Raw genomic sequence first — 14,611 nt, forward strand, 5'->3', positions numbered from 1 at the left:
AGGGTGTTTATATCGAAGTCTTAATTTTTGTTGTTTGGCAGTTGCCACGGCCACCGAGGAGGAAAGTCAGCGGCGTGGAATAGATAGATCGAGTGAATTACGTACTACTCCTATATATACTAATACTAATAAGACGGCAAGGCGGTCAGGTCCACGCTCGTCCACGTGATGGCGCCACTAAACTATGGTGACTTGTTTCAAGTCTTCGCATCCAGGTCATTGTTTTTCTTCCAAGTCATAAGAAGGAAAAAAAAAATGAGTTGGGATGGATGACTGGAGTGAGGAAGTCCACTCGACTCGAGCCGCTGCCCACGACTGTTCCCAAAGAGCATTAAGCACATATATAAGCAAACCAGGTAGGTAGCTTACCAGCAACTCCCACGTTCGCAATCTCCTCGTCTCTTTGTGTTGTGTCGTGTAGTCGAGAGGGATCGAGGGAGGGAGAGAATGACACGAGAAGAAAAGCAGAAAAGCCTAAATGCCATTGTGGCAATATTTATAGGGTCGATTGTCCTACTATGCGGACTCTCTAAGGTCCCCAAGGTTTGCAACCATGGCATCTTTTGGGGACCCATGCTCGCTATCGGCCTCTTATTCATGATCATCTCCATCTCGGCCTGCTGCGGCCAGTTGCTCGATGAGGAGGGTTGCTTCATGTGCTGCTGCTTCGGCTTGTTCATCCCATTCCTCTTCCTTCTCGTCTTCCTCATCTTCGGTTACATAGCAGTCGGAGGGATGGACTTCCATCGATCCAACAAAATCCACGAGTACAATCTTGACAGCTATGGAGGGTGGCTCAAGGGTCGTGTGGCCGACCCCAACTACTGGTCAACAACCAGCGTGTGCCTTCGCGACATGGACGTCTGTAGTGGCATGAGGCAACTGGAACGCGACCCACAGTCAGGTATGTTTGTCCCCAAGCTATCCTCGGACGAACGGTGGACGAACAAACACGGGATGTCCCAGCATCAAATGTCGCCTATCGAGGTACTACTACCAACTTCATCTCCCGTTTCATTGGTTCTCTCCATGCATTTGTGTGACAGGCTCACCAATACAATATAAATCATATCTCTCCCCCCCCCCCACACACACATATATATATATAATATAGCAAAACTACTATGCCCCCTTCCCTTGTAAGGCCCAAACCTACTTTCACCCTTTCCAAAGGCCCAAAACCACTTTTCTAGCCAGCACAAAACTAAATCCTACCGGTCAAACTTGTCATTTGACTTTTCTCCACGCCTCACCTTTGCCAACTCATGTCTATCTGAAAAGTGCAGTAACACGAAGACAAAACTATAATAACATATCTTATAAAATGCAGTAACAACGTTAAAATATATTCATGACAGATCTAGTTTTTTAAATCATAATTTTTTAACCAATGTGATGAAAACGGTTTAAAAAATAATATAGAACACATGAGATATTGCTCTCTAAAGATTGAAAATACAGTATTTTTAGTTTTCTCACATGCATTAGTTGTACTGTAGAAACGGTACACAATCATGATGTTACTGTACTTCTTCTATGATGTTACTGTATTTCTATCACAATGTTACTGTAATTGTGCGACACACATGTCACTGCATATATATCACGATGTTATTGCACTTCTATCACAACGTTGCAGTAACATGACACATATTTTATAACAACATAGTGTTATTAATGCATAGATTACTGCCCTTATAGATATTTCTTAAGATTTCGAACTTTAAACAACTTTATCTCTCACCTCATATATTATTTTTTAAGAACTTTTGTATCATATTGTTTAAAAAATTGTTCTAAAAAAGTAGATCCCTCATGGGTATGTTTCGACGTTGTTACTGTAAATTAGTCGTCGTGTTACTGTATTTTTATCGTCGTGTTACTGCACAATTCCTATGAGACGAGAGGTGAGCTTAGATAGACATGAGGGGAAGCTCATAAAGGGGTTGACCGATGGGGTTAATCATTTGACCAGGCTTTAAATAAGATAGAGGTGGTTTTTGGCCTTGAGAGAAGGGTGAGAGGTGGGATGGACCTTAAGAGGCCTTGGAAGGGTGGGGTGTAGAATAACTTATACTAAGGGGGTGCACGTATTAATCTTGCTCTCTCTCTATATATATATGAGCATTTTCCCATTCTTATAAGGTACTAAGTGGTACACTGTTTTCTATGTAAAATTTGATACCTCTTGATACCTTAGATACTAGAAGGTATCAAATTTTACATACAAAACAGTGATACCTCTTAGTTCCTCCTCAAGGATGGTAAAAATTGCTCTATACATATACATATCTGTTGACGTCAAAATGTGAACGTTGACGTGTCACACACGCAGGATTGAGTGTCAATCTTAGACAGCTCCAGTGTAGGAACTAAATTCTTAGAATGACGTGCCAGTTAGTTTGATCCTGCAATTGACAAGATGAAAAATAAAACAAGCCGATCGGCTATCGAGCCGATATGTAACTAATAATCTAGCCGATTAGATGTTGGTGCTACAACGGTTAGCTGATAGGATAAACGATCGGCTGCTGAAAACTTGGATCGGCTAGAAACTTAACAGAAATATATTGGAATTAAATATTAGACCAACGTAACCCGCCAAATTGTTTATAAATCTTAGTCAATCGGACGAACCCCTATAACCAGAACGAACCAAATATAGATAGATCGGACTTAACCAAGACAGTATGCAGTCAAGCACGATATAATTATAGAAAACATGAAGATCGATAAGGCTAATAAATAAACTGGCGAATTACTTAGAATAAACAATGAATCATGTGTTACGATCGGCTAAACCCAACTTGCATGTAATTATCATAAGTCGATGCAACATAAATAACTGTTGATCTATCTAAGTCAAGCAGATTGGTGTAAAAATAGTGCAATAAGGCAATCGACTATTCTATTGATATAAATATAATGAACATGTAGATCGGCAAAGATCATTGGCTATAAATGACTGACAAACGACTAAGATCTATAAAATATCTAGCCCAAATTACTAAGAATAATCATAGAAGATCGGACCCAACCGAGACAGTTCAAGCTAGTGAGCCGATGACTGATAACTTATCGGCTGGTACTCCTATAAAACAATAAACAAAATACATTGATCTGATATAAACCATCTGATAAACACAATCTACTAGATCAGATCGAATTGAGATAGTATTAGATTGAATATGTCAAATAGAAAATATCAAACCAACGTAGATCGTCCAAAGTGGTCGACCAGATCAACTCAAGATACAAAGGTAACTCAAAATGAAACTGATGCAGTAACTAGCAATCGCACAACTAGATTAGAAGATCGGACTGAACCGAGACAGTCCGTGGTCCGACGGAATGTAGGACTTGCCCCTCCGCCAGAGATCGAGATGATGCAGCCCACGTCAGGTGCCAAATTCCGCTAGAGTTGAAACCTCAGTGAAGAGGGTGGCGATGCGCCAAAAGTAGTCGATCTAAATTATGATGTAGATGGTTTGCAATAACTCTAGGCATACATATTTATACCCTCGGGTGGATGCTAGTTTATGTTGGACACGACATACGACTCCTAATAAATAAAAAGAAATAACAAACTCATATGTAGACTCTATCTCTAACACATAAGTCCCGATTGGACTCTAACTCTCTTAGAGATAAAATAAAAATCCTAAATAACTCTAATTAATAAATAAATTTATGCCACCATGCCATGGTATTCATGATTCCCTATTGAATTCGAACTCTTTCGGATAAACTTTCTATCGGCGATTGCACATTTCCATATCCGAATTCAACACGGAAATTTGTCAAATTTTGGAGTTAACAATATCCTCCCCTCTCATGGCACAAATCCATCTCCCACCCTCTTCTAAGGGCCCAAAACCCCCTCCCACTCTGGTCAAAGTGCTCTTCTACCAGTCAAACCCGTCCATTAACGCCCTCCACCTTTTGCCACTTCCGCATATCTGGAATAGTGCAATAACATGAAAGCTAAAGTATAGTAATATAACAACAAATTTACAGTAACAACATCAAAATATAGTCATGGCAGATCTAGTTTATTAAATAACCTTTTAAGCATTGTGGTAAAAATGGTTTTTAAAAATAATATAGGACACGCTAGATATTGCTCTCTAAAGATTGAGAATACACTATTTTAGTTCTCCATACGTACTAGTAGCATCGTCACACTCCGTGTTACTGCAAAATTGTAATAACCTACAAGTTTTGCACTAACATATGGTGCAAGAAAATAAATTATTAGCAACGAGTCATACTTATGGTCATAATTTTTGTGTTACTGCGTTTCTATTACAATGTTACTGCAATTGTATAGTAACAATGCACATATTTTATAGCAACATAACGTGGTACTATCATCCATAATAATGTTAGTATAATGTGCTATTACATGTAAGCAACTATATTCTTAATTTAGTATGTGCAACTATAATCTATACGAAACCATGCTTCAATAGATTGCAAGGACATGTGAGTGTTATTATGTAGAAGTTGCAATGTTACGCGTAACTATTTACCATAGCATTAGTGTATACTTGTACAATTTCTATAGATATTATTAAGATTTCAGACTTTAAACAAATTTATCTCTCACTCATATATTATTTTTAAAAAACATTTGACCTTATTGTTAGGAAAAGAATGTTTTTAAAAAATAGATCTTTTATGGCTATGTTTTGACATTGTTACTACATATAAGTTGTGTTGTTACTGCACAGTTCCTATGAGGCGAGGAATGATTATTAAGATTCCAAACTTTAAACAACTTTATCTATCATTTCATATATTATTTTTTAAAAAACGTTTGTACCTTATTATTAGAAAAAATGCTTAAAAAGTAGATCCGTCATGGCAATGTTTTAATATTATTACTGCATATAAGCAATGTTGTTACTACATGATAACCGTACTATTACTACACAGTTCCTATGAGCTAAGGGTGAGCTTAGGTGGACATAGGGTATTGAAGATATGGCCCCGGGGTATCCTCTGCATGTGTGTGGCGCGTGACTCTGTGGGCCCACATGCTTGCACCCCTAAAAAGGGGGTCGGGCCCTAGCAATCCGTGCGCCTCTAGGGGATCGTGCCTAGAAGGCCACTAGGCGGTTGTGGTTGGGAGGGGTCGGGCCGCCCCCGACCCCCGCGGCCTAGGATGGCGCATGCGGGCCCCACCACATGTGCGGGCGCAGCGTGTCTCTAGCACCCAACTATCGTATTTATGGCGATGGAAGGGCGTCTGGTGCATGTGACGCCGCATTTAATGCAGTTGCAGGGGCGCACCTCGCCGCATTAAATGTGGCTACAGGCGCACGCCTCCTGCCCATGCCTCTCCCTAAGAAAAGCCACGGGAGGGGAGTCATACTATCTCTGACCGTCTAGTTACAACCATTTTGCTACAGGGATGGCATATCTCCCTCGCATCACCATCGCATTAAATGTGACGACGACCGCATGAGAGGAGGAACGGCCTCCCATTCGGACCGCCAGTCCAAGGGATTACCCCCTCCTTCACTCACTGGTCGATGGGACCAGACGATGGCAGCATGGTGACATGTTGACTATCCACGACCTCCGCAGCAATCTTGAAAAGAATAAATCTATGTGCGTAGCAAGTAGGGAAAACCGTGGCCCCTGTGGTGTCCCCTTGCAGTATAAATGGAGGTCCTTGCCCAATGAAAAAAGGGACCGAGAACCGAAGAAGATAAGTGGAACATTCTCACATAAGCTTGTAACATTTACTCTTATAGTTCACAAGCGACAGGAGTAGGGTGTTACGCCTCACGGTGGCTTGAACCTGTATAATTTCTCTTGCGTCCATTGAGGGGCCCGACCCCCCTCAATTCTCTCTGTTTTCTATCTGCTCCCATTGACAGGCTTTCGGGCCCTAACTAGCTTGCACCCCTGGACCGAATTCAAAAAGGAGTCCCGATGGTCCCCTGCTCGAGCTCATGCTCCAACATGGGGGAAACCCAAAAAAGGGTTAACCCGTGAGGGAGGCCCTTTGACCAACCTTTGGTTAAAGTGGAAATTGGTTTTGGGGCCTTGGGAGGGAGGAGATATAGAATAGTTATCCTATAGAGATACACAATAAATTTTTTAAAAATAAACTCCATAAATTTCTATGGTTTTTCAATTGCCTAAGTTCAAAACAAACCTTATTGTATGAATTAAATGGCCACGTTGCCAACTAATGGTATGGGTATGGAAGGTTTTAAAACCAAAATTTAAATGTATATAAAGGAGGAGGCAAAACTCATGGATATTGGATATATGATGAAACTTTAGGGATATGCAATGAATTTTCTCAATATGCAATTTCGATGGTTTCTATACACATGATGAAGCGGTGCCCCCCCCCCCCCCCCCCCCCCCAAAGTTTTAACTGTAGCTTTGCCTCTTGGTTCTTGTACTGGTAGACGTAGTCAGTTTGCATTATTTGTTTTTCCTTTTTTTATTTCTTGAGTAAATTGCACTATTGGTACGTAAATTTATGAGATGGCTGTAATTTACTACATAAAGATCGCTTGTTTTAATATACAAACTTATACAGAGCATACACACCAACGACAGAAAGACACGTCATGAGTAACTTCACTATTTTGGACACGGACTAAAGATGTCATGTAAGAGCATCCCCAATAACTCATATAAATTTGGTTATCCATATTTTTATTTGAATGATTATCTAGAACAGTTTTATCTTTCATATCTCTTTGTACTCCAGTAGATCATCTATATATGACATCCTCTATATCTTTTTAGAGGATGGAGAGAGAACGTCTAAATATAGAGTTTCTCTCTCCTAATATGGATAACATTCAAAAATAGAGGATGGGATGGATGTTTTGTTAGAGCTCAATTTTTACCCTTTATCCTCTATTTTCAGCATGGAGGATAAGATAGATGTACCGTCAGGAATGCTCTAAGGTTGCATATCAAGTGATATGCATGTGTTCAATCAACCCATATAAACAATAGAATAAGTTATGTTGATTGTACATATAAAAGATATATAAATATAAAACAAGCCTCCAGTGGAGATAATATAGTGGAGGACCAAAATAAATACAAAGTATATATAAAAGTTATTTGCATATGTGACATTTTTATGTCCTCACGTGTGCATGTGATATCTTAATCAGACTCTAACTCAGTATGATTAGTTGTAATATGTTGTCTTGGACATGATTCACATGAATTACATAAGTTTGTGTATCATACATGGTGAACATTTTACAAGTTTATGTACTTAGATTGCATCTACCTGATAACTTAGTATGCCACCAATGTAATTTACTGTTCTTCCTTTATTTTTTTTTCAGTGGTGATTATGTTGTTCCCTTGGTTCTCTTGTTTTATTTCATTCCTCTTGTCATTGCAGTCTGGATGCTGCAAGCCACCGTCATCGTGTGCATTCACATACATGAATGACACGACGTGGGCACCCAAAACAGGGGACGCTGACCTAGGAGCTAAAGTCGTCGACTGCAGCAGGTGGAGCAACGACCCACAAAAGCTTTGCTTCGAGTGCGACTCCTGCAAGGCTGGCTTCCTCGACGACACCAGGAAGAAATGGACTAAAGCTGCCCTCTTTCCCCTTGTCGGCTTGATGATCAAAGTCATAGGTTCATGCTGGACACTCGCCAAGAATTAACGGTGACACCTGAAGCCTTTTGCTGTACCAAAGACGATGACAGGGCGACACTCGTGTTATGTTCTTACTGAAAATGTTGAATCACCCTAGCTACTGTTTCCTTGGACACTCGAAGAACTCTCTGCATATGATAAATTGCCATGATTTTGTTATCGTCTTTTAGATATTGCTGTGCACAGTTCTCATGTGTTATGATAGTTTATTTTTTAGAGCAAAGATCATTATATTGATAACAACCCGGCTTTTGGAAGAAGAAAGCCCAAACAAAAACCTACATATGCAGACATGCTGGATGGCTAGCTAAAATTGGGCTCAACACTAGTCTTTCGAGGTTATCATGTGCTTCTCCCGCGCTTGCCGTAGCACGTGGAGCACACACATTTTGAAAATTTTTTCTATTTATATATTTTACAAAAGTATTTTTTTCTATTTATATATTTCAAATTTTTGAATTTTTTTATGTGGAGGGCCTTTATAGTTCATTGTAATTTTTTTATCAAAGCACAGTGAGGAAATTCATTGTAAATTTGGTTATACGAAGCTAGATAAAGTCAAACTTTGCATCCAAATTATATAGCTCGACGAGATCTACGACTCTATCACCTCTGTCTTTTTGCTTATGCTTATGTTCGTTAGTCAAAATTTGAATTTTTAATATTAAATTTGGAGTTAATTTTAGGTTTTTTTATCGAAATTTATTTTCCAACCTTAACTTTTAGATCGCTAAAAATAAGAATATAATTTTTTTATTTACAAATTATTTTTCATTTATAAATATGTTGTCCATATAGCTTTCTGGTAGATCATTTCATATTATTTATACTATCGAATATGCACAACTAGTTTTGTAACAGTAAAACCATTCTTCCAAAAAAAAAGTAGTTGTATTTACATTTAGGCCCTGTGAAATTAGTCATACCTATTTGACGCTCTAGATTACTTTACGAAAATGTGATCAACTAAATTTATTGATGTCATAGTGGGGTACAACTATTATATAGCGTTTGTCTCCACTGGAGGACATTTGAGACATTTATGAGAATTTGTTAAATATAAATATATAAGTCTCTACACACACAAATTAAGACACCAAACGATATACTACCTCTGTCCCTAAATATTTGACGCCGTTGACTTTTTTATACATGTTTGATCATTCGTCCTATTCAATTTTTTCAAAAAATACGTAAAGTTATATATATGCATAAAAGTATATTTAACAATAAATAAAATGATATAAAAAATTAATAATTATGTAAATTTTTTAAATAAGATAAATGATCAAATATGTATAAAAAAACAACCGTGTTAAACATTTACAGACGGAGGGAATATATATAAGTCTCCAGTGGAGTTCGACCGGGGACGACTCTGCACGGAGATGAGGCGGAAGAAGCCGTCACCGGCACGGTAAGTTATTGGAGAAGTTGAAAGGGAAGAAAAAGCTCAAGGGGAGAAATATTGAAAATGCCGTTTCTACCCGTGGCACCTCCTAGCACTAGTACCTTGAGGATGAAAATACTCTTCAATTAAGACTAATTAGTACATTACGAGCTGGACTAATGAAAAATGGGCAAATCAGAATAGTATCTGGGAAAAGAAAAGAACAGGGAAGCTAAGATCAATTTCGCAGGAAAGGAGTAAAATTGCAGATAACAGTTAGAAATGGTTACAGAATGTTACAGCTGGTGTTTCAAGTTTCAATGGTACTAAGATGGCCCAGAGCAGTGATAATCTATAACACATTGCAGTATTGGACATCTGGAGCCAGATAAAAATGCCTGCTCGCTATGTGCAGACATACAGATAATGCTAATTTGTTCAACTAGGAATCATTGGACGCATTTAAGATTTAGTGCAATTTTAACGCCTTCAGCTCAAGATGATGCAAGCGGAATTGGTCTGACAGCACCCTGTATACGACGGAATGCAGTCTTGATCCTTTCTTTCAGGGAAGCATTTTCACATTCAACATCACCACTCCTCCCATCCAAGTGTGCTACTTGTCCATCCACAGATATAACAAGCTTCCCTTCCTCTGCAACTTTGACATCACCAAAAAGCGACACCATAAGAGCATAAACTACCTTCTGGGCCACCCTTTCTGTCTCTTCCTGAGTCTTCACTGCTTCCTCAACTGGAACAACCTTTGGACCTTCACGGCCTATGTTCAACACCATGGCCACCACAGAATCAGACACCATATCACTGATGGGATCAGACGACCACTGAAGCGTAACATAGCTTTCTGATTCTAGGCGAATGGTTACCCTCTCATGTACAATTAATGATGGAACATCAGACTCCTCTGTTGATGACTCCACACTCTCATAGATTTGCTTCAGTCTGTATTTTATGACTTCAAAAGAACCAGAATATGGGACAGCAATTCTTTGGGTAATGTTAGCTGTAGACAGCTGCGTATACACACGGAGATCCTCAGGAGCCATAATTTGATATGTGAATCCCTTCTTTACAAGTAAGCCACTAACTGATTCTCCAACTTCTGGTACCTTTTCAGCCAACCTGCCAATAGTCTTGGCCATTTTCTCAGAACTGAAATACATCTCTACTGATTGGCAATTCTTTGGGTTAACAACCTTTATATTTGTCCCATCAAACTGAGAAATAAGCTTTTGCTTAAGCCTTGACATCTCATTTGCTTCTCCGTGTACAAGAACGATGTTGGGTGGCCGGAGCTCATCCAAGAAGGTGCTTGTCTGAGGGAAATCAGCATGAGCAGAAAAGGAGATATAGTGGACCTGCATATGAAGCGGTGCAGTGAGCCCATTAGCAAGTGTCACTTCTCTTGGCTCGTTAATAATGGTCTTTGCAAGGGTGCCTTCCACAACATAACCTGGAATAACACATGAATTCTTCTTATCTGTGCACCATTTATCAAAGAGCTGCCTGGAGAGACCACTCTGGAGACCACCTGGGCTTGCCATAACCACTGATGGACCCACATCGTGAAAGTTATCTATGCTATTCAAAGCCTCAATGTGCTTGAAATGGAAGGGATTAGATTGTGCAAACTGGTTCCTAATCCTTTCATTCATGGAGTTGATGTATGTCTGGTAGACAGCCATACATTTCTTGGCAAGAGGGGAGGCATAATAGATTGGAATCTTATGGAGCTCTGGGTGGTTGGCCCAATACTCATCCAGTATAAGTAGCAGCTCTTGAGCTCTTCCAAGAGCAAAGGCTGGGATAAGAACACGCCCACCCTGTGAAACAGTTGTGTGTATCACATCAGTGAAGCGCTTCTCTCGTACATGGCGAGGTTGGTGCTGCTGCACACCATAAGTTGACTCGATAATGCAAATATCAGGGGAGAACTGGGGGAGTTCAGCGGCTTTGAGGTGGCGATCTTCTTCACGGGAGTAGTCACCAGTGTAAAGAATGCGAACCCCAGCAATGTCCACCATGAACATTGCAGCACCAAGTACATGGCCAGCAGTATAACACCAGAAGCGTATGCCATTAACTTCCAATGTCTGGTGGAAGTCTATGACCTGCAAGATATTTTTATGTTAACAAAATATCCATTCCCAGTGGTACATAGAAGATTTCAATCATCATAAGAATAATTTGAATTTTCTGCACGGAAGGAAATTGGTGATGTTTAGCGAGCAACACCCAGGTGCTATAGGTTGTTTAATTAATTACAGATCACTAAAAGGATTTCTGGCCATTCAAGATTGTGCTAGAATAGGCATTTGGAAGGGGTCATCCAAGTGCATGTAGACAATTTAAGTCCATTCAGAGATATATACCTCAATTTTATCCATGGAACGCAGAATGTCCTGCTCATCAAACAACATATCCTCCACAGAAACTTTGCTCACTTTGACATAATCAGAAAGGAGCAACCTGTAGATGGCCTTTGTCGCATGGGTCATGAACACTCGCCCCTTGAATGTCGTCTGCCAAATAAAAACGAAGCAAATTCAGGACATGGAATGGTATCAGAACCATCTCTCTGCACTCACCGTCGATGCAAAAACATCTGAGCATTACCTTCTCCAAGAAGTAGGGCAGCGAGGCAGCATGGTCCAAGTGAAAGCTGCAATTTTAAGCTCAGAAGTTAAACAAGAGGCCCGCAGACAGGAAGTGAAAAACAAAAAGGCTCCAAAGAGGGGAGAATGAGTACTGGGTGACTAGTAGGACATCGATGGTGGAGGGATCGATCTCGTCGAAGTAGGGGAGAGCCGCCATGCCGGAGTAAGCAGGGTGGATGCCGCAATCGAACTATCCAAGCATCCAACCACACCACACCACACCACAGCACATGACAAACAAAAAGAAAGGAAGAAATTTACATCAGCAGCAAGGGAGTGCGGAGTGGTGTGGAAGAGAAGGTGCAGCTAGGGTTTGGAGGGAAGGGAACGGAAGGGATGGATGCTCACGAGGACGGTGCGGCCCTTGAATGACATGTAGACGCAGGAGCGGCCGACCTCGTTGCCCGCGCCCAGCGGCGTGATGAGGAGCTGGTCTCCCTCGCGGCCGCCGGAGGCCTGACGCTTCCCCGGCGGCGCGGCGGCGAGGGACGCCATTTCCACCCGAGTCCGGAGACGCTTCCGAGGAGGAGGAGGAGAAGAGGGGTTAGGGCTTTTCCGCGGGCGATGGAGACCTATCAAGGTTGGGCTGTAGATGGAATGCGGCCCATCAAAATTTGGTCGGAGCTGGACTTTCATGGGCCAATGTCTCCTTCCAATGGTGTAAACCCTATGCTAATCGCATCACCTCGTTTTTTGGTTTTGGGTTAGGCTTCTGGTTTTTTTTATCGAATTTTTTTTTTTAGATTTAGCTCTTAGATCATTATAAATATGTATATAAAAATTTTATTTACAAATAATTTTTGTTTGCAAATATGATGTTTAGTCACAAAATATGACTAATTATTTCATGCTTCTTACTGGCTTCCAGGTTTTCACCTGGATCTGGGCCAAAAACTGTCCCACTAGTTCGCTCGACTCGGCTTGACTCTTTAAGAATAATATTCATCATCAGCTGAGCCAACGTCTTAGCTCGTTATGTATAGCAAACAACTCGGTAAACAAAGAAGCAGCCACCGCGAAGTCTCCGATCTATCTCCGGCATGGTGCTCGGATTCACCGCCATTTGTCTGTCGTATGTGCCGTGACTACTACTAGTACAACGGCAGTGTAGCGTCAGGCGCTGACTTGCAGACTTCCTCCTCTTTTATAAAACATAAATGGAAAAGGAAAAATACTTGTATGGCATCACGACCAACGAGATGGCATCGGATAAGCCCCATTTCAAGAACAGCATGTGCTCGACGTGATGCCGCGACTAAAATATGATGACTAGCTTCAAGTCTTTGTATTTCTGGCCAAGAAGAAGGAGAAGAAAGATGACTCCAGCTGGGAGCTGGGATCACTCCAGATCTAGGAGAAAATTAACCAATATATAAGCAAGCAAATCATATCATCATCGGAGCTAGCTAGCTATAGCAACTCGATCTCAAGTTCTCAGCTGCTCACTTCTTCCTTCCATCTATATATACATATCGAGAGAGAGACATATAGTTTGGGAGATAAAAATTAAATTAGGTTATGTTGTTCATTCTGTTATCGCTAGTGAAAGAGTTCGCGACACCGCTGTTCCTGCTGGTGGTTGGCCCCTTGCAGGCTCCCGATGTTTGCACCCACGGCGTGTTCTTGCGGCCGACGGTCGGCATCGGCATCTTCGTCATGCTCGTCTTCATCCTGCGCTGCTGCTCCCGCGAACAGGACAACAGCATTAACAGCCTCTTCAGGTGCTACCTCGTCGGCGTCTCCGTCGCCGTCATCGCCCTCCTCGGCTTCGTCGTCTTCGGCTTCGTCGCCGTCGGCGGGGTCGACCTCGGCCAACTGACGGCCCACACGTACAAGCTTGAGGACTACGGCGGCTGGCTCAAGGGCCGCGTGGCTGACCCGCAGTACTGGGCAGCAACCGCCGCCTGCCTCCGTGACGAGGAGTACGTCTGCCGCGGCGATGGCGCCGGCGTCACGCGGCGGCGGCAGGAGGACCCCAAGACCGGCGTCGTCTCCGACGTCGTCCGCGAGCTATACTCCTATGAACACCGGATCGATGCTATGACTAGCCTGCACAAAATGCCGCCCATCGAGGTAATTAACCAGCCATTTCCTGCAATCCCATGCATTCCTCTGCACAGCTCCGTTACGTTTCTCTCCTATCATCCGCGTCGTTACGTTTCTCTCCTATATATCATCCGTGTCGTTATGTCTAATCGTGCCAATATTGAAAGAAAAGATCATAATTTCCTTCTCTAAATACTGTTGCAGGCTGGATGCTGCACGCCACCACGATCATGTGCAATGATCAGGGATGATACGAATGGGACGACGACGACGCTGACACGAAACGCTGACTGCGGCAGGTGGAGCAACGACGAGGAGACGCTGTGCTTCCAGTGCGACTCATGCAAGGCAGTCTTCCTCGACAACACCAAGAAGGCCTGGACTGCCTTTGTTTGGGCTCCCACTCTCGCTTTGATCGCTCTCGTTTGTAGATGCCAGAGGGAGCTATTTGCTTGATGAATGTTTGTGTACCAGAATTATATTATCTAAACATGTAAAAGTAATTGGGCACTAGTTTTTCGCCAAATAATATTGAGTGCCGGGCCCGCCCATATGAATTCAAATAAATTGTGATGTTCCATTCAGTTTGTCGTGTATTTCAAATAGAAGACGATGGGATGATTGATTGGTGTTTCTAGGGAAAAATCCAAATGACATATTTATAAATAAAAAATAATTTATGTATAAAACTTTTATAATCATATTCTTAGCGATTTAAAAGTAAAAACTGAAAAATAAACTATGGAGAAAAAAAGAGCGGGAGCGAATAGCATCATCAGACCACACTTGACTTCTGAAGGGCACAATAGCCTCGGTAGAGGGGTGGCACAAGGAT

The 14,611-nt window shown here is 41.6% G+C and overlaps 3 protein-coding genes across 3 annotated transcripts; 2 read left to right on the forward strand and 1 right to left on the reverse strand.

The window, feature by feature from the left end:
- The first annotated feature begins 573 nt into the window (after window positions 1-573).
- On the forward strand, window positions 574-7,669 carry LOC121053846 (tetraspanin-4-like). The gene is made up of 2 exons (XM_040521830.1): window positions 574-987; window positions 7,397-7,669. Exons 1-2 carry the CDS (start codon window positions 574-576, stop codon window positions 7,667-7,669), a joined length of 687 nt encoding a protein of 228 aa, XP_040377764.1.
- Window positions 7,670-9,241: 1,572 nt separating this feature from the next.
- Window positions 9,242-12,258, reverse strand: LOC102719189 (cleavage and polyadenylation specificity factor subunit 3-I). The gene is made up of 5 exons (XM_006650853.3): window positions 12,079-12,258; window positions 11,823-11,920; window positions 11,690-11,735; window positions 11,446-11,595; window positions 9,242-11,184 (listed from the first exon to the last, which is right to left on the reverse strand). Exons 1-5 carry the CDS (start codon window positions 12,223-12,225, stop codon window positions 9,547-9,549), a joined length of 2,079 nt encoding a protein of 692 aa, XP_006650916.3. The 5' UTR covers window positions 12,226-12,258; the 3' UTR covers window positions 9,242-9,546.
- Window positions 12,259-13,248: 990 nt separating this feature from the next.
- Window positions 13,249-14,232, forward strand: LOC102709731 (tetraspanin-3-like). The gene is made up of 2 exons (XM_006651967.1): window positions 13,249-13,803; window positions 13,981-14,232. Exons 1-2 carry the CDS (start codon window positions 13,249-13,251, stop codon window positions 14,230-14,232), a joined length of 807 nt encoding a protein of 268 aa, XP_006652030.1.
- The last annotated feature ends 379 nt before the right edge of the window (window positions 14,233-14,611 follow it).

The sequence above is a fragment of the Oryza brachyantha genome, chromosome 3 (assembly GCF_000231095.2).
Source record: "Oryza brachyantha chromosome 3, ObraRS2, whole genome shotgun sequence".
NCBI classification, from domain to species: domain Eukaryota; kingdom Viridiplantae; phylum Streptophyta; class Magnoliopsida; order Poales; family Poaceae; genus Oryza; species Oryza brachyantha.

Coding starts and splice junctions, on each gene's coding strand:
- LOC121053846 (XM_040521830.1), top strand. CDS start 574: ATGCTCGCTATCGGCCTCTTATTCATGATCATCTCCATCTCGGCCTGC. Junction 988..7,396: donor ATCAAATGTCGCCTATCGAG/GTACTACTACCA, acceptor TTGTCATTGCAG/TCTGGATGCTGCAAGCCACC.
- LOC102719189 (XM_006650853.3), bottom strand. CDS start 12,225: ATGGCGTCCCTCGCCGCCGCGCCGCCGGGGAAGCGTCAGGCCTCCGGC. Junction 11,921..12,078: donor TCAAGGGCCGCACCGTCCTC/GTGAGCATCCAT, acceptor ATGCTTGGATAG/TTCGATTGCGGCATCCACCC. Junction 11,596..11,689: donor TGCCCTACTTCTTGGAGAAG/GTAATGCTCAGA, acceptor TTTATTTGGCAG/ACGACATTCAAGGGGCGAGT.
- LOC102709731 (XM_006651967.1), top strand. CDS start 13,249: ATGTTGTTCATTCTGTTATCGCTAGTGAAAGAGTTCGCGACACCGCTG. Junction 13,804..13,980: donor ACAAAATGCCGCCCATCGAG/GTAATTAACCAG, acceptor ATACTGTTGCAG/GCTGGATGCTGCACGCCACC.